This window comes from Triturus cristatus, chromosome 3_1 (assembly GCF_964204655.1).
Source record: "Triturus cristatus chromosome 3_1, aTriCri1.1, whole genome shotgun sequence".
Taxonomy (NCBI): domain Eukaryota; kingdom Metazoa; phylum Chordata; class Amphibia; order Caudata; family Salamandridae; genus Triturus; species Triturus cristatus.
This window is the reverse complement of record NC_140583.1, coordinates 298,968,608-298,991,012: the sequence shown is the minus strand read 5'-3', so window position 1 is coordinate 298,991,012 and position 22,405 is coordinate 298,968,608. Positions and strand designations below refer to the sequence as shown.

Sequence of the window (22,405 nt, the reverse complement as noted above, 5' to 3'; positions counted from 1 at the left end):
ATAACCGCACCTAGGAGAGCGGCAAGGGGCGGCTTCCGATAGTGGTGAGACCCTGCCTGTAGGCAGCTACAACCCTCCTAGCGCAGGCCGTAGGATAAGAGGCACTGCGGGGGAGAAGCAGAGCGGGAGCCCACCCCGCATTCGAACTGCCTGAAAACCCGGCCGGCATAAGGTGAGTTCTAGCGTGGGTACCGACACATTCCGCAGCAGAAAAGACACTGGGGGCAGCCGGTGTGTCTCACCCCTCCCAGCACCAATTGACAAATAGAGTCACGTACCGAGAGAGGGGCAGCGATGTGGTCGTTCGGTTAGAAGGGTCTCCAGAAGCGTGTGCGATCCCCGTGCAACCCGTGTGAAGTGTCATCAATAGTAAAGAAATACCAACGAAAATGTCAGTATGAATTAAGTATTTATTTCCAAATATAAGACCCGCATACAGCTGATAAGAAGACGGGACCAGCAGGAACCCGCCAGCAAGCCGAATGCCATCCCTCTAAGTGACGTAGGTTAAATAACAATAGAACATTCTAAATGACGTGGAGGGAAGACAACCAATGGGAACAGAGTCAAGCCCCCAATGCTCGAGGAAGAAAAACATGTAAAGATATACAACATCTCCCTTTCTCACACAAACAAACCTTAATACATTATAAAGTCTCTAAACCTGTTTGGAACACGTGTTAATCTTCCAGAACCGGTACATGACCCTTCACAGAGATTAGAAGCAAACAAATCGTTGTTATCACTAACAGTTCTATCTGTAGCTACTACCCTTGGTACTTGCATCTCTTGATCAGTTGATGCACCCAGAGTTTCACTGTTATGTAGCATTTCTTTTTCAATAACAACATGCGTAGGTATCCCTGATGTTTCCTTTGGAATAGAGCATTCCCTAGTTGGTTCATTTATGTCTGATTGAGGATTGGTGGAAACACCTCCATTTTTATTTAGACTCAAGTCAAACCAACAATTATTCTGATCGGAATCTACACTCTCATTAAGTGGACATGTCATGAGTTCTTTCTGCCCACCTTTGAGCTTGATGACATCACTTTTGTTTCTCCACCCCAATTTATGGAGTTGAACAGAACCACTCGAGACATCCATCACTTCACTAGGTTCGTAGTATTTGGACTCTCCTTTATGCCTGACAAAAGGTTTTTTGACAATTACCCAATCACCTTTGCAGATATCTTTAACAATGGCTCTATGAATCTTGTCATGGTATTCTTTTGACTTAATTTGTTGCTTTACAATCTTATCTCTCACTTTAAGGTTAGAGTCATCCAACTTTGTTACTTCCTGAATTTGTTCTTGAAGGATAGAAAACTTTGGAGTAATAGCAGTGTTACATTGCCGTCCTCTCATGAGGAAAAAAGGAGTATACCCTGTTACACTGTTAATTGTGTTGTTGTACATATCAACTCTTTCGCGAGTGAATTCAACTACAGTACTACAATACTACGAACCTAGTGAAGTGATGGATGTCTCGAGTGGTTCTGTTCAACTCCATAAATTGGGGTGGAGAAACAAAAGTGATGTCATCAAGCTCAAAGGTGGGCAGAAAGAACTCATGACATGTCCACTTAATGAGAGTGTAGATTCCGATCAGAATAATTGTTGGTTTGACTTGAGTCTAAATAAAAATGGAGGTGTTTCCACCAATCCCCAATCAGACATAAATGAACCAACTAGGGAATGCTCTATTCCAAAGGAAACATCAGGGATACCTACGCATGTTGTTATTGAAAAAGAAATGCTACATAACAGTGAAACTCTGGGTGCATCAACTGATCAAGAGATGCAAGTACCAAGGGTAGTAGCTACAGATGGAACTGTTAGTGATAACAACGATTTGTTTGCTTCTAATCTCTGTGAAGGGTCTTGTACCGGTTCTGGAAGATTAACACGTGTTCCAAACAGGTTTAGAGACTTTATAATGTATTAAGGTTTGTTTGTGTGAGAAAGGGAGATGTTGTATATCTTTACATGTTTTTCTTCCTCGAGCATTGGGGGCTTGACTCTGTTCCCATTGGTTGTCTTCCCTCCACGTCATTTAGAATGTTCTATTGTTATTTAACCTACGTCACTTAGAGGGACGGCATTCGGCTTGCTGACGGGTTCCTGCTGGTCCCGTCTTCTTATCAGCTGTATGCGGGTCTTCACTTGACATTCGTATCCCACCCTCGTCGCCAATTGAAGTGTCATCAATAGTAAAGAAATACCACCGAAAATGTCAGTATGAATTAAGTATTTATTTCCAAATATAAGACCCGCATACAGCTGATAAGAAGACGGGACCAGCAGGAACCCGTCAGCAAGCCGAATGCCGTCCCTCTAAGTGACGTAGGTTAAATAACAATAGAACATTCTAAATGACGTGGAGGGAAGACAACCAATGGGAACAGAGTCAAGCCCCCAATGCTCGAGGAAGAAAAACATGTAAAGATATACAACACCGTGGGAAGGCGAGTTCCCCCGCGCAGCTCAAGTGCTTAATGAGGCTGCTGCGAGGGGCGGAGTGCTGAAAGAGACTGGGTGCGGCCAGCGCCGCCACAAAATAAACTGCGAGGACAGACTGAGAGGAAGAAGTGTTCCTCCGCAAAAGTTTGAGGGTGCACCTGGCTCGACCATGCGACCCCACTGAAATGAGATTCACCGCAGCAAAGATGGAAGTCCTGCGTAGACCGGCACCCTGTGAAACTGGGGATCTTTAACCCCACGAAGCCGGCAAGCACCGGGGAGAAAGCAGCAGGGCCCGCATTCTGCTAAAGCCGATCCTGGCTCTAAAGATGTGAATGCATCCCCGGCAGCATTCACTAAGGTGGAAGCAGCTCGAGGGCATCAGGTTTGAAAGAGGGCAGCAAATGCCACGAATCGCCTCCAAGCCTCTGACACCAATGACGCCCAGGAGGACAAGACAAACGGCAGCCCCACGGAGCCGTCGAGGTGCCAGGGAGAAAGAACGGCCATGGACTGCCATAGTTAGCCCTGCACTGCCATCTACTGGCCGTTTAATAAATAGAAGAAAAGAGAACAGTTTTCCAACACCATCGCCAACACAACGGAAAGGCTGCCAGGACACGCAGAGATTACAAAAGAGAGGCAACTCCACATGTAGCTGTTGAAGAGGACAATACAACACCAAGCAAGTGCGCAGCAGCACTGGACCAGCTACTACAGTTCCAGGAATGGAAGACTGAACAGAACGCGCAGCAAGCGCATCCTGCGGAGAAGAAGTGGTTGGTTAGACTACCAGAATCGAAGAAGACCCCTAAGAGAACAGAATCGAAGAAGACTCCAAAGAGGGCAGAATCGAAGAAGACCCCAAAGAGGGCAGAATCAAAGAAGACCCCGAAGAGGGCAGAAGAGCAAGACCTCCTCGAAGAGAAGGAGGCATGCAGAAGGCATCAAGAAGAACCACTGCGGTATCCCGGGGAACAAAGGATGGTGCAAATGAAAATTCCCAAGAGGAAGTACAAGTCCTACTGACAGGACAGATCCGAGACGGGTCCACAGGAAAGATGAGACCATCCAATGACAGTTTCCCATGAGGAAATACAAGTCCTACTGACAGGACAGATCCAAGACGGGTACACAAGAAAGATGAGACCATCCGATGAAAGTTCCCAAGGGGAAGTACAAGTCCTACTGACAGGACAGTTCCGAGACGGGTCCACAGGAAAGATGAGACCATCCGATGACAGTTTCCCAAGAGGAAGTACAAGTCCTACTGACTGGACCGATCCGAGACAGGTACATAAGAAAGATGAGACCGTCCAATGAAAGTTCCCGAGAGGAAGTATAAGTCAGGACAAACCTGAGACAGGCTCACAAGAAGGGTAAGACCATGTGACACCAGCACGAGACACGCGGCAGGACGCCACCTCCAAGTGAGATCCTGGTCGGATGAGAGAGAAGAGTGACACGATGCCACTCCGCGGAGAGAGAAGGAACAGTGGCACAGTGCCACAGGGCAAATGACCACCACAGGCGGGCAGGAGGAAAGGAGCAGTGTGACAGGGCAGAATACGTGTACCACCACCGGAGGAGCACACCCAGAGACACCAGACAGCCACCAGCCAGACTGACGCCCTGGGAGAAAGCCCACGGAGAAGACCCAACTAGAAGTCGCAGCTAGCATGAACCGAGTTTCTCTCCAAAAGCGTCCCAGTGAGATCGTCCAGTCCTGAAGCCAGACCAACGTCCCTGGAGACAGCCCAATGAGGAGAACTAAACGTAAGCCGCCAGATCGACGCTTGCATCTCTCCAACACTTCCACGCACGACCAGTCAGGCCTGAACAACTACAGGACAAATCAGACGACATCCCTGTGTCTCACCGCAGATGACACGGGCAAAGACAACCTCAGCAAGATAAGGGCAAGCTGCGAAACCCCTCCTCTTCTCACTCCACAAACTTACCCAAGACAACAGACCGCCGCCTGCTGCCCAACTGAGAAACAACCACTATTCATCATCACTACCAAGGAGCATCGCACTACCAACGCGAATCTACACACTCCAGATAACCGGAGTTTCATGAGCGAGCCACCCAGGAACCGTCTGTGTGTGCCCATGTCAACCTGCAGCATACGGAAGTAGAGCACACCCGGCCTTGGAAGATCCACCCCTGGGACAAATCAAGACTAGACCGTGGCTCTGTGGGAAGTTCTGCAGCGACCCCAAGTGCGGCCTATGCAAAGGCCCGCACAGCCCGACGTGGTCACGTGGAAATCCAAGGACAAGGAGCCTCAGTGGAGTTCCCGTGAAATGGGAGTCCGAATGGGAGAAATACCTCGGCAGCGACTCCTCGACACACAAGACGCTGGGAGGTCACAGTCGAAGACCGGAAGGCCTCACACACAGAGATCCTCCAGAGTGGACCTCACCACTGCTCCCAATGCACTGATGCTGGACTTTGCACATAGACTTCGACACTGCGAAACCAGGCCGGTCTAAAGCACTTTGCCAAGGACAACTAAAACATTATGGCCATGCAATCCAAAGATCCAGTGACGCTTGACTGACGGCCTGAAGAAAGTCAATCAGAAACTCAATCAGTGCTATTTGTCGTTTGTTTATTTTTCTTCCAGGTTGGACTTTTGTTCCTTTCTTTTCATTGAGGTGGGGGGGGGATGTTGTGTCTAGCTAGACATGTTCTAGTGTTCTGCCCGCAAGTGTAACACACCTTACACCCACCCACCACAGGCGTCACCTGTCAGGTGACCCTGTCAATAAAGGAGGCCGGGCGCATGTGCCTAGAGCCAGTTCTACACCATAATCGAATGTGTCAGTGTGGTCGTTTATTCTAGTATGTGGGCCTAGGGCCCGCCAACATTACAGTGTCTCCGTAGCCAGGCTGAGGAGAGGCAGCATGTCAGTCGTAAGCAGAGCCCACTATTTTGTTTCCAGCCTTGGTTGAGCACACGGAAGTGCACGTGACCCTTCTGCCAGTGCTCCAGAACCTCTCCACAGCAGGCCTCGTTGTGAGTGGGTGCGCCTCTCTTACTGCATCTTCAGTTTTCATAACTGTGAAAATGCCATGAAACATCCTAGAATGATAGAGAGCTCTCCAGAGAGGCGACACCTGTGGATGTCAGGCAGTGTGCCCTCAGATCGAAAAGCATACCACGCTGCTGATGAGAAGAAAGGAAAAATGCTTTACCTTTTGTAAACCTTCCGGAACTGCTGAATGACATTATTGGATTGATAGAGGAAATGTCTTCCTTCTTCCCTGTCGTGTGTCGGGAGGATGTACATCTGCAGTGTGTGCTAGATCATACCAACAGGGAAAAGACCTGCCATTTTCCTATCAATCCAATGACGTCATTACACAGCCCAGTGGCCTTTTCTTATTACTTTTGTGCCCCACTGTTGTCAGAGATCACCAGCCACCACTGGAGGTGAATACTCGAAGGAGCAGTATGGATTGTACCTTTCTACAGAGAGTGACTAGATGTCCCACTTCCAGGGTTCTTTGCGACAGTGACGCATTGGTTTTTTTCAGGAATGAGACCCCCCCCCCCCCCCCCCCCCCTAAAATGGTAGCCAGGCTGTCTCACGCTTTGCTGCTCTTTCTGAGAAGGCCAGTAAGTGAACATGGCGGTTCGGGAGCACCAGTTCTGGCCGGTGTCTCTAATTCAGTTACCAGCTATTCCGAGTTACTGGGCCTGGAGTAGGGCTTTGGTAGGTTGGATCTCTGAGTTCGAGGTAAAGCCCTGAGAGGCATGAGTTACCGACATGCCCGGTTACCCCTGATGGTATGGAGGGGCTATGGCAGTTTGACATGCAGCTTGAGGGTGAATCTTGACGGGGCAGTGAGACAAAATGTATCATCACAGGAGGAATCGCAATACAACAAAACATCTCGGTGCTTGACATTTTCCAAAGATGCCAAAGCTATAGCTACAGTTGGTGTTTAGGTGACCCTCCCAGAAGTGTCATATATGAGTTGCGCAAAATTGGACAGGAATGAAACCCCTGGAGATGCCATAGGGTATAGGGATTAAGGCAGAAAAGGAATCACTCAACGTAACCACTCCAGAGTTGCTGGAAAAGAATAACAGAAACAAGGGCAACTCTCGACCCATGAGCCCTATAGATGGCGACGGGAAGTTTACCAGCCCTAGAAGGTCAAGTGTTGTCCAAGGCCGCTGATAGGCCCAAGAGCAGCATCAGGCTTGAAGATCTCCCTCCTGTGTGCACACTAATTTGTTAAGGATCTTAGTGCTGCTGTCTCAATACTACATTCCAGGGCACCATTCTGCAAGAGAAGGCGGTCGGGATCAAATGTGACCAATAGGAAATAAAACTGGGTGCATAGGTGTACCAGAGAAACACTTTTTGGCAAGTTCCAGAGAAGAGATTTAGTTACAGAAAAACTCAAGAGTATCTTCTTAGGCTCAACAGCAATGCACGTTTGTGAATTTCTTGGTGGATGAACAAATTCTTATTAAACAAAACAGCAATATTCTTACACATAAATCACAGCATCATGGAAAACCTGACATGCACCTTCCTACTCACAATGGTGGAATGCAGCTTGTCATATTCACAGACTTCTAAGATAAACTGACTGATGCATGCACCATTGAAACTAATCGGGACTCCTCTATGCGACTTCCTCAATGCAACTAAACGAGACGAATCTCACCGCACAAACCCCTTTCTTTCCAGAGCCCTCTTCACCATGAACCTCTGACTGCTGCACCACTGGTGGTATCCTATTTACCACTGACGATTTCAACGTATTACTCCTCCGCCACTGATATGTTCTTGGTTATGCATTTCCTTTTTCTCTGTATAACATTTAAAAGCAATAAAAGTATTTAAATAAAAAAACACAGAAAGACCAACACTTCAAATGTGAATATAAAGCAATGGGATTGACACCTGGATAAAAGGCAGTGGCTTGATTTGTTCCTTAAGATAACAATATTTGACCTTGTAAATAAGCCACGCATACTTTTGACAGGGAAGCAATCCAAAACGCAATAGCTCGTTCTCTCCTCCTACCCTGCTCACTGGCCTTGAATGCGCCTTCATGCCCTACTTGGCTATCATATGAATGGTCCCAAGCCACTCTCAAAGATGTTTGTTGGCTCCACGTGCCAGCTCTCATCAAGTTTAAATGGTTGTGCATCATCGTATCTGTGACCCACACCAAAATCTTGGTCTATATAGCTAAAAATAATTACCTCTCTGGCCTCACCTGCAGCCTCTCTCCACACAAACCTGATGGAACTGGAGATTCCGAAGGTAAGAACAAGGAAAATAAGAAGACATAATTTATTTTTGTACACCTCAGACCTCTGGAACTGTCCCCACTCTCATCTAAGAAAGGGACCCACAGTATACGCCTTCATGAAATAACTTGAATTCTCTACTTTTCCTGTTACAGGTCTCAACCCACATCTCCACTTCCTTCCCCTTTCACCTCGTGCCCTGTGAGATATATGTACTTGGTTTGCATTTCGCCCTATTTCATCCCTTATCTGTGGATGGTATTACAGAAAAACTTTTACCACTATTGCAGAAGTACAAAACAATGTAAAGGCAATGGAATGAAAAGTTGTATAGAGATGCACATTTCTGTACAAGAATAGAGGCTCATATAAAGAATAGATTGGTCTTTTTCTTCTCCACGTAGGCTTGCTGTCAGCATCTGTCCTGAGGCTGTGATAGTTCAAACATATAGGTAGAGAACAGTGAGGAAGATTGGCAACAGTTTAGCGATGAGCCTGTCACAGCAAAGGAGTGGGCCTGGATACGCGGGGAGTGCCTATGGTGTCAGTCAATGAGCGATTTAAGCTCATTCAGTTTAATATTGCCCATCTGGCTTACCTTTCCCCTGAGCAGCTACATACTACATATTCCACTAGAGACCCAGGATGCAGGAGCTGTTTTCATGTGGTGTAGCGCCGCCCCCATATTACGTGCTACTGGGAGGAGGTGTTGGGGAAATTACATCCAGCCACGGGCTGGGAGGACCCCCGTGGGCTAAAGCAATGTCTCTCCGGCCTGATACCTGAAAGGAAAAACAGGAAACTCAGTAGGAAATTTGTACTGTTGAGTTTAACATTGGGCAAACGGCGTATAGCTGGCTATCATCTCTCTATCTAACATGAACACTCCTGACAGTATGAACCAGATCACATTATGGTCATTTCCAGAAATCAGTAAGGTAGCCTTCCCAGACCTACCGATTAAAGTAAAGTCCATATCTCCTAAGGACCCCTGCATCCTGAAACTTTGCAGTCTGCTCTTTCGGTCATCTCGGTTCCTGTTTTAGCCCTCCTTAACCTCTCTCTCAACTCTGGGATAGTACCTAGTACATTTGAGGAAGCAATAGTAATCCCCCTTCAGAAAAAACTTGGTGAAAACCCTCTCGCACTAAAAAACTACTGCCCAATTTCCCTCCCGCCTTACCGAGTAAAAATACTAGAGGCGCATGTAGCAAACAACCTCTGCAGCTTTTAGAAAACTCAGAATTTTTGGACCCTCATCAGACTGGCTTTCGCCCCGCCTACTCAACGGAAGCAGTCGTCCTCTCTGTGTTGGACGATTCGTGCATGGAATGCGATAGCGGCCATACTCAGGCGCTGGTGCTTTCTTGATCTCTCAGCAGCCTTCGGCACTGATCATTCCATCCTGGCGGACTTTGTCGAAGCCACTAGTGGTTCAGCACTCGATTGGATCATATCATTCCTGAAAGACCGTTCCCAGTCGGTCTTGTTAACTCTAATCTTCTCCTCCTGAGTCCAACTTGGCTGTGGAGTTCCCCAGGGTTCATCTTTATCCTCCCACTTATTTAAGATATACATTTGCCCCTCGACCCACAATTTTTCAAAAATGAAGTGTGTCATCTACAATTATGTTGACGACATGCAATTACTTTTTAAGCTCGATAACACCCAGGAATCAAAGGCACAGTTTCAATCTACCATGCTGTACATCTGTGAATGGATGAACAGCAATCATAGGAAACTTAATACGAATAAAACTGAGCTTGTTATCGGCAATAACAAACTTGAATACTGGACTGACTCACTTTGGCTTCCTGAGTGGGGCTCTCCCTCCCCCCATCCCAAAAAAGAAATTAAAAGTCTTGGAGTGATAATCAATGCCAAACTCTCTATGAAGGTTCAAATTAGCTCTGTGCTCTCCTCAGCCTTTCTCGTGCTGTGTAAAATCAAGAAAATCACCATATTTCTTACTTTGCAGGCCCTCATTCAGCAGTTATTGCTTATGCTGGACTAACTAAATGCCTTGTTAAAAGTCTCCAAATCGTTCAGAACCAGGCAGCACGTCTTATCCATAAACAATCTAAACGTCGTCATATCACTCCACTCTTGAAAAATCTCCATTGCCTGCCTGTAGAACCAAGAATGACCTTTAAAGTAGCATGTATCACTTTCAAAGCCTTCTATAATGAAAGCCCTTCTTTTCTTACCTCCCGACTACATAAATACACCCCTACACGCTGATTACGTTCTGCCCACCGGAATTATATGTCTATTCCTAAATTCAGGAGGAAGAGACAGGGTTTTCCAGTCATTGCCCCTAACCTTTCGACTGCCTTCCCCACTGAAATAAGATCAGAATCTTGCTATTTAGAATTAAGGAAAGCATTCAAAACCTGGTTATTCAGGCAAGCCTACTCTTAAACTGAGGTTCTTGTATTTCTCCTGGATAATAGTACCGCACCCTAGTATTACCTCTGTTCCCCCTCAGCGCCATAAGACCGTTCTGGTGACTGTGCGCTTTACAAGTTTCATTAACATAACATAACAGATGGTTGAGCCCGAGTCCCCCCCAGCGGGCAGAATGGCAATGAGATTTGATTGAATGGGCGGGAGCGGAGAGGTGCATATAAGATGAGTGTGGCGAGATGAGAAGTTGGCTGACGACCTTCTCTCGTGTGGAACTATGATACAAAATCTGACTAGGCCACATGCTACTGCCACTCCTGGTGATACAGCTGCCGGGGTACCATGGGAGCTCCCGGATGTCCGCGTCCATGCACACTCACTAGGGGATGGAGGGGACAGAGGAAATGGACTGCCCACGACAACTATGGCTGTTCACAGCGGGACTCCTGGGTGAGGTCAGGAGGTTTCCTTACTGGCATACTGAGTACATGATGGAGCACTGGGATGTGGGGGGAGGAAGGTTTGGGGAGTTTGTTCATTTAGTAAACTGTTTCTTCATTCAGTCTCATACAAGTGTGCTCGATATTATCTCCTGTTGACAAAGTAATCATGGTTTGCTGCACGTTAAAGCTATCTCTGTACAGAAAGGGTATGTACACATTGGACTGAAACCTACCTTGTACTAATACCTGTGCTTGGAATGGAATTGTATATCACTGAAATGCTAATAAAAACTTTTTTTTTTAAACATATGGGTAGAGAAGGTTGAGAACCGTGTTTCAGATAAAACAATACATCTGGAGCCAATTATTTAATCAGAGGCTGACAGCATTGTTTTAGTTGCACCGGGGCAGGAACTCTTGCTGGGGCAGATCGCAGTGATGTAGGGTCAGAAACGCACATCTTGAACAAGACCTTTTCCCATCACCCTTATGATGTCAGCCTCTACCTCGAGACAGTGAGGAGGAGACTCGTTCGGAAGGCTGGGAATTGAAAATGATTTGCCACCCAGTGATGCTTGAGAGCTTATCTGATGCTCACCACATAAAACAGAGAAATGAATATGGCACTGTTCTGCTTCACAAAATGTGACTTATTGCTCTCTTGCGTCTGCCTCCCTCTATCATCCCGCCTCTGACGCCAGCCCTTACTTTCTGTTTCTTCAGGAGGAAGTCTCTACAGCCTGGAAGGTGCTACGGACGGAGACCATAGTTCTTAGACTTCGCTTCTCCCTCTCCCAGTACCTGGATGGACCCGGTAAGTTTTGTACCCAGACTGGTGATCGTAAGAAGCAGGGCGCAAGTCGTGGATACATGTGGGTAGACGGCGTCCACCCACTATTGTCACAGGTTGGACACCATCCACCCTGCCAAGAAGTTGGGCCCCACTAACATATGCTGAATCTGTCCCAGTGTTGGTTTCAAACACTGGGACATTCTCAGCAGCACCTGCACATTGCCTGCTTTTGTTCCGAGCAGCAACATGCAGGCGGGGAGGGGGCGTTCTTATTTTAAATTCCGGATGGACCAAAACAAAGGGCAAAGTTAAGGGGCCATCAGGTCTCCTTTTGTTCGAGTATCCTGGCTGGGAGCGATCTGAAGCCCCATACCTAAATGCAATGGAGGCGAAGCAATGGCTCACAGCTGGTTATCACTTCACGGGTAGTTAAGAGAGGCCTGCTTTTGACGTTGTTCAGTCCCTGTATATACGAGATATGCATGTGCTGTAGGATGACAGATGTGTTGATCTGTACCAGTATTTACATAAATAACAATTTAAATCCCACTATTTTGTTTTATTTCTTTTATAGCACTACTCATTCTAATGCAGGGTGTCACAGTGCTTTACATCACAAGTAAACATTTAACATGGACAATAAATCATATCTGTGTAAATCAATGTACTGATGTCAATTCTTAATATGTAAAGAAACATAAGTGCCATTGCCCTCGTCAGGAGGTCACCGAACTTTGCACCAGACATTGCCACTGTACTTACACAACTACTAACCATCACACTGCTACAAGTGTGACAATTAAGACTGGTTAAGGGCGCCAAAGCTTTAAGAATGTCTTGGGTGGCAGGCATAAGCGTCTTTTAATGTATATTGAATCAAAAAACATCTGTTTTTCTGCTCAACTTTAAACTACACAAGTAGTGCCACCATGTGGCAGCTGTCAAAAGTGCAGGTTCCGGCAATTAACTGCTGGTGCCAGCAATTAAGTGGCAGTGCTGAGCACCGGAAATCACCAACTCACATTAAGCACATGTTACATAAGACAGTGACGGTAGAACAAATTTATGCAAAAACAACAGTTGATGGACAAAATGCAGAACTGGATTCAAGCTAGCCTGGCTGATAAGGGCTGTTAGCCCGAAACCGGTCCCAGGATGCTTGTTTTTGGTCCAGGGAAGACAAGGCTTGGCAGTTCAGACTGGACTGTTCCCATGAGGCACAGGGTCAAGGCTGATTTGCATATAGCTGTGTCTGAACTGGGGTGGCAAAGTGAGTTAAAGAACAATGATGGATTCAACCCAGATCTGTGACTGGGGGTGAGTGTTTGAAAAGTTTCAGCACTCTGTCCATCATCTCCTTGTGTTTGCTTAGAACAGATTTACTGCCACATTTCTCCTAGCTGGCAATTTCTTTGTGGCTATGTTTAAAAAATATATATATATAAGTTGCGGCCCAGATTTTGTGTAGTGTTTGCGTCACTTTTTTGGCCCATCCCCAACGCAAAATCTCACTTGTTAAATCTCGTAATGCACTCAAATATACTCCTGATAGAACTGCCAAATATATGCGAGAGCTGTTAAGATCTGGTGCCACATCTCGTGGTGCCACTTCCTGTGAGGGCATGGGTTGTGATGTCACTTCCTGTGATGCCACATGTGATGTCACTCGCCGTGATGTCATCTGCAATGATGTCACTTGCATACTGCCTGACTTAGTTAGTCCCTCCACTTCTTTTTTCAGGACTTCTGCACTGATACGAAGGATGGACATCTGAGACGGTCACCGGTACCTTCCAATGATGGGTACTCGGTAAGACCTCCTCTCGGGTATCCAAAGAGCTCAGGTTGTACCTTGCAACACGGGCTGCAGGAGCTACCATTATTGGACCCATTCGAGTGTACCGCCTTTCCCAAGAGGACTAAGACTCTCCCCAACTTCCGATTCTGCTGTTCTGAAACGGAAGCCCTCAGTTTTACGCTCTTTTCTCTGACAGCCCGCCGCACATTTCTTCATTCCAAAGTGCAGATAATTCTGGTCCCAAAGACTGACTCTTCAAGTGTGCTTGCTGGTCAGAGCCAGGTACTGGGGACAAGGCCCCTTGTGTGTCCTCAATCTTTCATTGGTTCGAATAAAATTGAAGACCCTTTCCGTGAGTCCCTCTCTGTGAGCTCATGGAGTCTGACGCCAGCCCCAACCTCCCAAAACATTCCACTCTGGAGACAGTCCCCTCAGGTAGAGGCTGGCACTGACCCCCGCAGGGAGACCCGGAATCTGTCAGATTTGTGTGTGCTGTGCAGCACTTCATTTATCACAAGCCCCTGGCCTCAGCACCTCATCAGCAGGGGAAGCACGCGCCGTATAAATAGAAGAGAACAGTAGGATGATCTTTCTTTTCAAAATGGCGTGGTATTTCTCCAGACGTTTTGTGGCACGCTGCCTCTTTCACTGAGTCACTGTAGTTTCAGTGTCTGTGGTTCACCGAGTTTATTTGTTCATGAATAAGAATGCCTTTCCTGGCACCTCTTACGCATTCACAAATTCTCACTTCCTGTCTCTTTCCCGAAGCAGCATCCGGTCCTGTTCTTACCACTCACCTCATTCGGAGCCGGGTGTTTCCGAGATTTACATGCTTAGTAATACCCCCTGGGGTCAGGCCTTGAATACTCTGCCCCAGGCGAGAAGCCAGAAAAATAAAACCCACTACTTTGACCCACACGAAATGTCCCAAGTAAAGAGAGCGATCCCGACCCTTTCTGACGAGATTGTATTCGTGAGGAAAATTGGCAGAAAGTCTTCAAAATGATGCATTAACAGCTACATTTTTAATTCTAAGTTTCTGCTTTGCGTATTTCTCTTTTTCATTTCATTCCTTCCTTCTTTTTTCTTGCTACCGTTCTTTCCAAACATTCTTTTTAATGTCATTCCTTCTCCTTTCTTTCCATTCTTCTTTCTTTCCTTCTATTCTTTTCTTGTACCTATGCTCTACCGTGATTCCTTTTAACTTTCCTTTGTTCTTTCCTTATTTGCCATCCTCTTTCCTTCTTTCGTGATGGCTCACTGCATTTGCCTCCTTGTTAAATTTTTTTCCCACTTTAAAACTTCTCTCCGTTACCACAGTAATTTTTTCTTCCAGTATTTATTAGTTTCTCCGTCGGTCTTAAAATGACCTGTGAGCCAGAGTTGAAGGGCCATCAAACAATTTAGTTTGCCCAGGCACGCCCGCTTAAGCTGGTATAGCGGGTGCTTGACCACGCCCTTGACTCTGATCATTTTACACAACAGGCGCTTTTTTCCAGTGTCCCAACAATACCCATGTGGCATTGCAACCCACAAATCGATTACAGTTTTGAGTATGTCAAAAGGTAGATGGATTCTTTGGGCCTTTCTTCTAAACCACCAGTAGGAAATATCATTAACCTCCTTCCAGCTGTCACCACTCTTCCTCAATATTTCCACGTATGTTTCACAATTTTAAAGGTTCATTTCAGCCTGAAAACATTTGTTTTCCTACTTTCAACATATACGTGAAACATAGTGCATTGTAATAGCATCTAAAAAGCGCTTACTGCCGCTGACGAGGCGTTGAGCTGGTTTACGTCAGTGGTTGTTGTTGGTTATAGGGATCAGTCTTGTGTTGTCAAGGAAATCATCGCATGCACTTAACTCCAGTTGTTTGGGGTGGATTAAATTATTGGTAGTTAGATGTGATTTATAGTCTGGGCAAGGAGAGTTCAAGCAAATGATTCATGGGATAATAGGCTAGAAGTGATCGGATATTGTTAGGCTGCAGGTATGTGGTTTCAAAGAGGGAGAGGTTGTGATCTAAGAAACCAGGAGTGACAAATTTGCAGTGATACAATAACAAAGATTAAGGCAGACTGTCATGCGGGAAAGTAGACTTTACTTAGAGAGAGGAGGCATGCCGGAGATGGAAGATGAAGAGGGGGTCATTCAATTGAAAAAGCAGAGTGAACAATTGAAACTTTTAAATTGAGGTCAATTTTTCATGCAGAGTTTTAGGAATATAGTGTGAAGAAGATTTTGAAATATCATGCACTGTGAGAGATTGAAAAAGTGTTGCAACATAACAGTCCACACTTTAAAATACAGAGCAGACAATGTTGTATCTATCTGTAGTTTAGTCTGCAGGTAACACAAGTAAATGCAATTTACAGTGCATGCTAATATGAAATAATTATCAGTTGGCATAAGTGTTACTCTATAGCTACCTTCTACTGACAAACCACAAAAATGATTGAGGGAAGCAAGCAGGGTCAGACTCAGAGAGAACATATGCCAGTGCATGAAAATAAAAGTGCCCCCCTTAGCGAACCAGGTAGCTAAAAAAGTGGCCCATATTTGCAAATTGGGTTCAGTTTGAACTTATAAGACATGCTGTACAAATGTTTTGCACAATATGGGAGACTGCATGCCTTTGTGCTTACTGCAGGCAATATTTGTGGATTTATCAGGGAAATCTACAGTAAAAACGGGCCCACCAGACCATAAAACCGGCCCACAAATAGCCAAATGACAGCCCACACACTAACCTGTCAGACCGGCTCTTAGGGAACTGCCAGATTGACCTATTGACCAGTCCAAACCTGAAAGCAAACTAAGTAGCAGGTAGAAGCCAATCAATCCACTATATGACCGACAACTCAAAGTATTGGCATGTCGCAGCATTAGGCCCAGGTTTTTTCTTTATACCTGGCAAGTTTCAAATTAACCCAGAGCCGTTGAAACACTTAGGGATAATTTAATATCACAATCTGCGTCACATGTATGGGATGTACAGGTGAACAAAGGCCAAAAACACGATTGGCCCTCCAAGGCTGCCCACAGTGGGGCCCTGTTCAGACAGCACCCAACGGGTGAACCATTCACGCTTAATGGCTCGGAAATAGGGCTGGGTGTAACTTGCTTAATTTCAAGTATCGTGATTATGTGAAATTACCCATAATTACACAAAATGCATCTCGCACTCAAAAAATTACTTGAACGATCCTTTGGGGTAAAAATTCATCTCGGAAAAACATTTTCAAGTTGATTTCCAATTGCTCACGTTCTAAACACTACAGCTCGTGTTTGTATTTGTAGTTTTGCGCTCAAAAATGACTTGAATGGGCTATACGGGAAAGCATTCTATCGAGATTCTTTGTTGTCAGCCCACGTTAAAGGAACAGCCACTCACATTCAAAACACTGCTGTTCACGATCGGATATGTAGTTTCATGCTCAAAAATAACCCCAACAGTTCGCTTGGGTAAAAAATCTACCTTAAATGTGGCTCACATTAAAAAATTACCTGAATGTTACATTCTCTCATTAAAATTTCTCCTTGAAATTACACAGCGGATTAATGGTGTATTATCAGTAATGTTGCAAACATTTCATCATGAAAATTACCAAAATTGTACCAACTTTTGGGTGCATGATTAAAATTTCACCCAGGCCTACCTGGAAATTGTTTTACAAGTTCCTGCTCTTAGGCAGGGAAGAGGGCAGACTGAGGATCCTCCCTGAGGTTCGGTCCTTCTCAAGACCCCCAGCCTGTATGTTGCAGAAGTGCTATGTTTTTAAGTCATGAGTTTATTGGCCTTTTTGGACTGAAGCCTCAGTTCTTGCTAGTGGTCAGTGAGTTAGGGCAAAAGGTGGGGGTAAATTATAAATGTTGCAAAATAATAGTAAAATGGCGTTGCATGCTGCAAAATAAAAACATGTATGATTAATAATTTAGCATTATCTTAAGCATGGTTTCGGATTTGGGATGGGGGCCAGAATGGGGCTGCTCTGGTAGCCTTCTAATACAGTGTACATGGAGCACACAAACACACAGGAACCGCACTAGAATAGTGGACATGTAGCCAGGAAAACACTGGACAGGAAAACATTGACACAGTGGGACACCCTATAGGGAAATACCTCACAAAGTACAGAAGGATTCGAGAGTAGAAGTTCAGAGAACTGGTGAGTGGAAAGGGCTGATCTATTTCAACTATATGGAGAAAGGTGACAAGTATTTAGGATGGCTCCAGCACTGTCACAACCAAGCTTAGGACTCAACACCAAAGGCCCAACAGCTTCAAACACTCCACTGAAAACACATCCACATGGATTAGAGAGCTCAAGCCACTTCGACCGGAAGGTGATCAACGGGTGACCAGATATGATGGTCTATCACTGTTAGAGCTGACCATGGGTAAATGGAGGGTTACAGCACCTGAGCCGCATTGCAGAATACCTCTCATGGATAACCGTTTCACAGTTATCTTTCAATTGGGTTAGGTTGGTAGGTCATATGATCTATCACCCCATCCCACACTCAACCCTCACCAAGCAGTAAGATGTTGAAAACCATGGGGTTCAGTTAGGCCCTGGTTGGCGGCCCATGAGTCGGGTAAACTGCTGTGGGCCATGGTCTCTGCCACCTGGTGAAGGACGTCCGACCCTATCTAGAGATCCCTCGCTGCCTGGCAGGGATCGCTGCCCCGTGAAGGGAACCAGTGCTAGTGAGGCTCCTTAGCAGTGGTGAAGATTTGCGGAGCAGGTGCAATGTTAATAGCGCCTACTCTGTAAACTTCCTTGGGTATTTAGAAAATGAACTCCCAGAGCAGGACTTTGTTTTCTCAATACAAAAACAAATGTCCCACACGCACAGGGAGCTTTCTTCTTGCGCGTGGGGGTCATTTGCCATCTTCCCTGCCTAGCAAGTAAAATAAAGGATGGTCGCCCTGCCCTGATCAGAGAGAGATGACGGCAACTGTGACCTGCCATTGTGACATGGAGAACCCTTGGCAGATGGGCTCAGATCAGAGCTTTACCGTGACGAAGCCAGCAGAGGTTCCACCAGTGAAAACACAGGTCTCTCACTGACTCTAAGCAGAGCAGGGGAACCACGGGTTTGGCATCCTAAAAGAAGCCCTGACTTCTACACAGAGTAGGACAACAGACCTTCCATAGAGATGTTTCATTTGCCACCCCTGCAGTCATAGACAGTAGTCTGTCCGAGACATAAAGCGCTTCAAAGCCAATACATTGGCGAATGCTGTGTGATACATAAACCACAACCCCATAACATACAGCTTTCTCTTAAACTTCTTTCCACTTCCATTCATTTTCCTATCTGGCCCTTTCTAATTTAACTGTTAGTCATATATCCTAACTGAGCATGTACTTGAAAGGGATAGGATGGAGGCATTTAAAGTTATAGAGATCTCAAAATCTCAGGCTGAGGCAGGGGAGTTGTTGCTCAGTACACTTAGACCTAAAAGGTTCCCAGAGAATCTCTCATGTTACAGTAGATTTGCTGTCTTCTCAGATTTGCTGGTTATTGAATGCCTCCGCTCATTAAATAAGTCCCATAGCAGCAAGGAAAGATTGTGTATTAGGTTCACCTTCTTGCACTGATTTTGTTTACTCAGCTTTAAAATACATTATCAGCATCAGCTACTTTTTTTCGGAAAATCCACTCATTTTGTCCACATGCCATTGTCAGTAAATAAAATAATCTTCGGCAAAGGTGTTCCTGTTCACCATTTAAAGATACAATAAATTCACAATCAAATTCCAGCCTTTCATTTTGTCAAAAAGCGAATTTATCTTCAGATAATACCAAAACTTCATTTTTTTAATGCACCCAGTTTATCCAAAAATGTCATCTTTTAATGTTTTACTTACTAAACATATTTTGTGGCACAGGCCTGGCCGCCTTCCACACTCGGCTTCCAATGGCAGTGTGTTGCGAGTCCTCAGGATGTGGACTTTGGCCATTCCTTGTGAGGGCTGAGTGCAGGCATATACTCCGCACCCCTATTCCCAGGGCCTTCTGAAAATACACTCCGGGTGTGCCCAGTGGGCATTGGGTGCAGGGCCTGGCTTTTGTCCAAGCCTTGAATATTTGTACCCACCTAAACTAAAATTACGGGGCATGACTTTCGGTTATGCTACTTACCCCAAGTTAAACATAGCATCACAATTATGATGTATTAAAGTTTATAAAAGGTGTACCCCAAACGTTGCTTGTTGCAATTTTGTTAAAAAAAGAAACGTTGTTGACCTTTACCTTTATGTTATGAATCAGTCAGCCAATCAATCAACTGGAAAGAAAGAAGAATTTCCAAAACCATTTCAATAATTACAAGAGTACATCCAACTTAAAACATAGATAACTCAATACAATTACGCAAAACCAAAAAAAGGAAAATTCCGACAGCATACAAGTTTGAGAGGTAGGTTGGATGTAAATTCAAACTTTAAAATGAACAAAAATCCATGTGGAATATTTTACAGATCCACATGTATATATTTCATAACACGCAACACTCAGTAAAATTAATTTATAAAAGATTTCTATACAGTTTAAACCCTAAACCTAATACGTTCTCAAATCAGGGCAACCAACAGCCTTCAAAGTCCTTACCCTATTGGATGAATGGAACATCTCAATTCTCGCACTGGTTCTATATCTTGCTTATGTTGCACCCAAAACGTTTTACGCCATTACCTTATCAGACTTCCGTAAAAAGGGCAAAGGTAGAAATAGTTGCATTTGATCCTCCTGTTCCCATGTAAAGCTTCAACAGCCACTTGAGATAGCAACAACCACAATGCGCTGTGCGAAGGGAGGATGCCTAAGCGAATTCTCAGATATAGATTGTGCACAACAGCAAATGTCTCTTTATCCAAGCGCTCTTCCATCCCTGGATACTGCTTCTAGTACAGGTAACTGGGTCTTGAGGGCACCTCACGAATAGTCTTCAGGTACACGAGCTATCCAATGAAGTCTTGGTCATCATGACATCTTAATAATTTAGTCAATGTACCTCCATAAATATAACATAAAGTACTATACTGATAACTATTTTATCTTCCATTGTCTCTTTCTCTCCTGTTTTTAGAACCTTCTATTGAGGTATTCCAACCATCCAATAAGGAGGGGTTTGGACTGGGACTTCAGCTGAAAAAGTAAGAATCTTTGATGGCTGCTTCAAGTTGTATGTGGTGGTGTTTGGAACCCAAGGTATAAAAAAGCCTTTTCGATGATGCCCACCCATCTATGGTGTTAGGTTGTGTATGCTCCCATAAGTCCTCTCCCACAATCTGTTCCCTTGAACCAGTTGAGCAGGACTATTGAATTCATGGGGGACTCACACAATATCTAGCTCTCTTGCAAGCAAGTCTGGCCTCCTAGTAGTAGCCTCATCTAATCCCTGACCCAGTGCATTGAATATGCATCAAATAAATGAAATAAGATAGCTTGCATTCTGCCACCTTCTCCTACCCCCTCCAGCATTTATCATGTCTCCTTGTCAACTTTATTAAAAGTATAGCTGTCATCCTGCCAAACTCCCCTGGTCTTCAGATCCCCTCCTTTTGATCTATGAAACGAGCTGGGGCAGGCACTGTGCTCAGCAGCTACTCTGCTAGACAGCAACAGGAGAGCATGACAGATACCTGCTTCTTTCAGGTCTGTGCAGTCATGACAGAGGTAAGTCTTCCAACATCCCCTGTCACGGGGCTGACATTCCACCTCTTCCCATGGGTCTGGAGAGCAGAGCGTGGTGGCAGAGCAGCATCCACTGTTCCTCTTGGTGTGTGAAGGCCCTGGAGAGTCACGAAGAAGACTGTTGAGGAGATGATTCAGTCACTTTTAGGCACTCTATCCATATAGAGCTAAGGAATAAGCCCTGGCAATCTTCTTGCCTTGCCAGTCTGGTTTAGTATTCCCTTGCTCTAGTCTAGAACCTATGCTCCCTTGCTTCTGCTGCCGATGGGGGCCCCAAATTACAACTCTTGATGATAGCGAGCTGGGCTCCATCATATTTGGGAGGCTGTCTTAAATGTATTGACCTGCGCCTGCCCTGTACTCACTCTCTATTCCTGTTACCTGTCATAAATCTTCAGCCCTTCTCATTTAGTGTGTCCTGATGATTATACCGCACTGCTGTAGGAAGCGACTGCATCCCAAGCAATGTGTGCCCACTACTAAACACACCCCACCTCTGACCTGCCCCCTAATCCTAGCAAACCACTTCTAGCATGTACCCTTCTTATGGCATCCCTTAACTTGTTGTTTCTCAACTTAGTGCTCTAACTGCTAGTTTTGTCCCCTATTCGCTGCATCCCTCTTGTGATTTGCACTTTGTCCTTCCACTAGCCTGTCTGTAAATCAGGACACTGTTCTTCTGGCCCATCCTGACTCTGTATACCTCATCCTCACTGTTAGATCCTACTTACTGCATCTTTCCCCTAATGTGTGCTTTGGTCAGGATACCCAATCCTGCCTGCCCTCTGCTCAGTGCACTTCACTCGTCATCTGCCCCTGAAATGAAATGAAATGAAAACAGATTTCTAAAGCGCATGGCTGCCCTTGAGCGTCCCAGCGCTAAGTAATACACTGAGCCACTATCCCAGAACATCAGAAGGAACCTACAAAGGGAAAAGAAGGGTCTTAAGTGTTTTGCGGAATTTTATCAGGTTGGATTCATTACGCAGAACCGCTGGTAAGGAATTCCAAAGAAGACCCGCTTTAATAGAAAAACGACGTCCACCCGTTTTCACCTTTTTTGCTCTGGGTATCACTACAAGATTCCCAGCTTCAGAGCGAAGGGCACGGAAGGGTTTATAGGGGCGGATCAAATCTCTAAGAATGGGGGGGCCGGATCCTTGTAGAGTCTTAAACACCATGCAGAGGGATTTGAATTTGATGCGTGATCTAATTGGTAGCCAGTGCAAGGCCTCCAAGGCAGGCCGAGCTGAAGAGCTTTTGGCTGTACCAGTAAGCATCCGTGCAGCTGCATTCTGTGCTCTTTGAAGAACATTCAAAGTCGATTCAGGTGCCGCCAGGAAGAGGGCATTGCTATAATCCAGCCTCGAGAGCACCAATCCCTGGATCAGAAGTCTCCTAGAATTATCAGGAAGGAGCGGCAGGATTTTTCGGACTGAGCGGAGCAGCCCGTAACACGTCCCGGCCACTCGCTTGGCTTGAGTAATAAAAGACAGCTCAGGTTCCAG

At 45.5% G+C, this 22,405-nt stretch overlaps 1 protein-coding gene across 4 annotated transcripts in view; it reads left to right on the top strand.

The window, feature by feature from the left end:
• The window catches only part of PARP6 (poly(ADP-ribose) polymerase family member 6), a 289,649-nt gene that overhangs the window by 104,614 nt on the left and 162,630 nt on the right, over positions 1-22,405 (top strand). For all 4 annotated transcript variants that reach the window (XM_085643949.1, XM_085643947.1, XM_085643948.1 and 1 more), the window contains exons 6-7: positions 11,320-11,410; positions 20,290-20,356. In XM_085643949.1, coding sequence (XP_085500075.1) covers positions 11,320-11,410; positions 20,290-20,356 — 158 coding nt within the window. The remainder of the gene's footprint in view (positions 1-11,319; positions 11,411-20,289; positions 20,357-22,405) is intronic.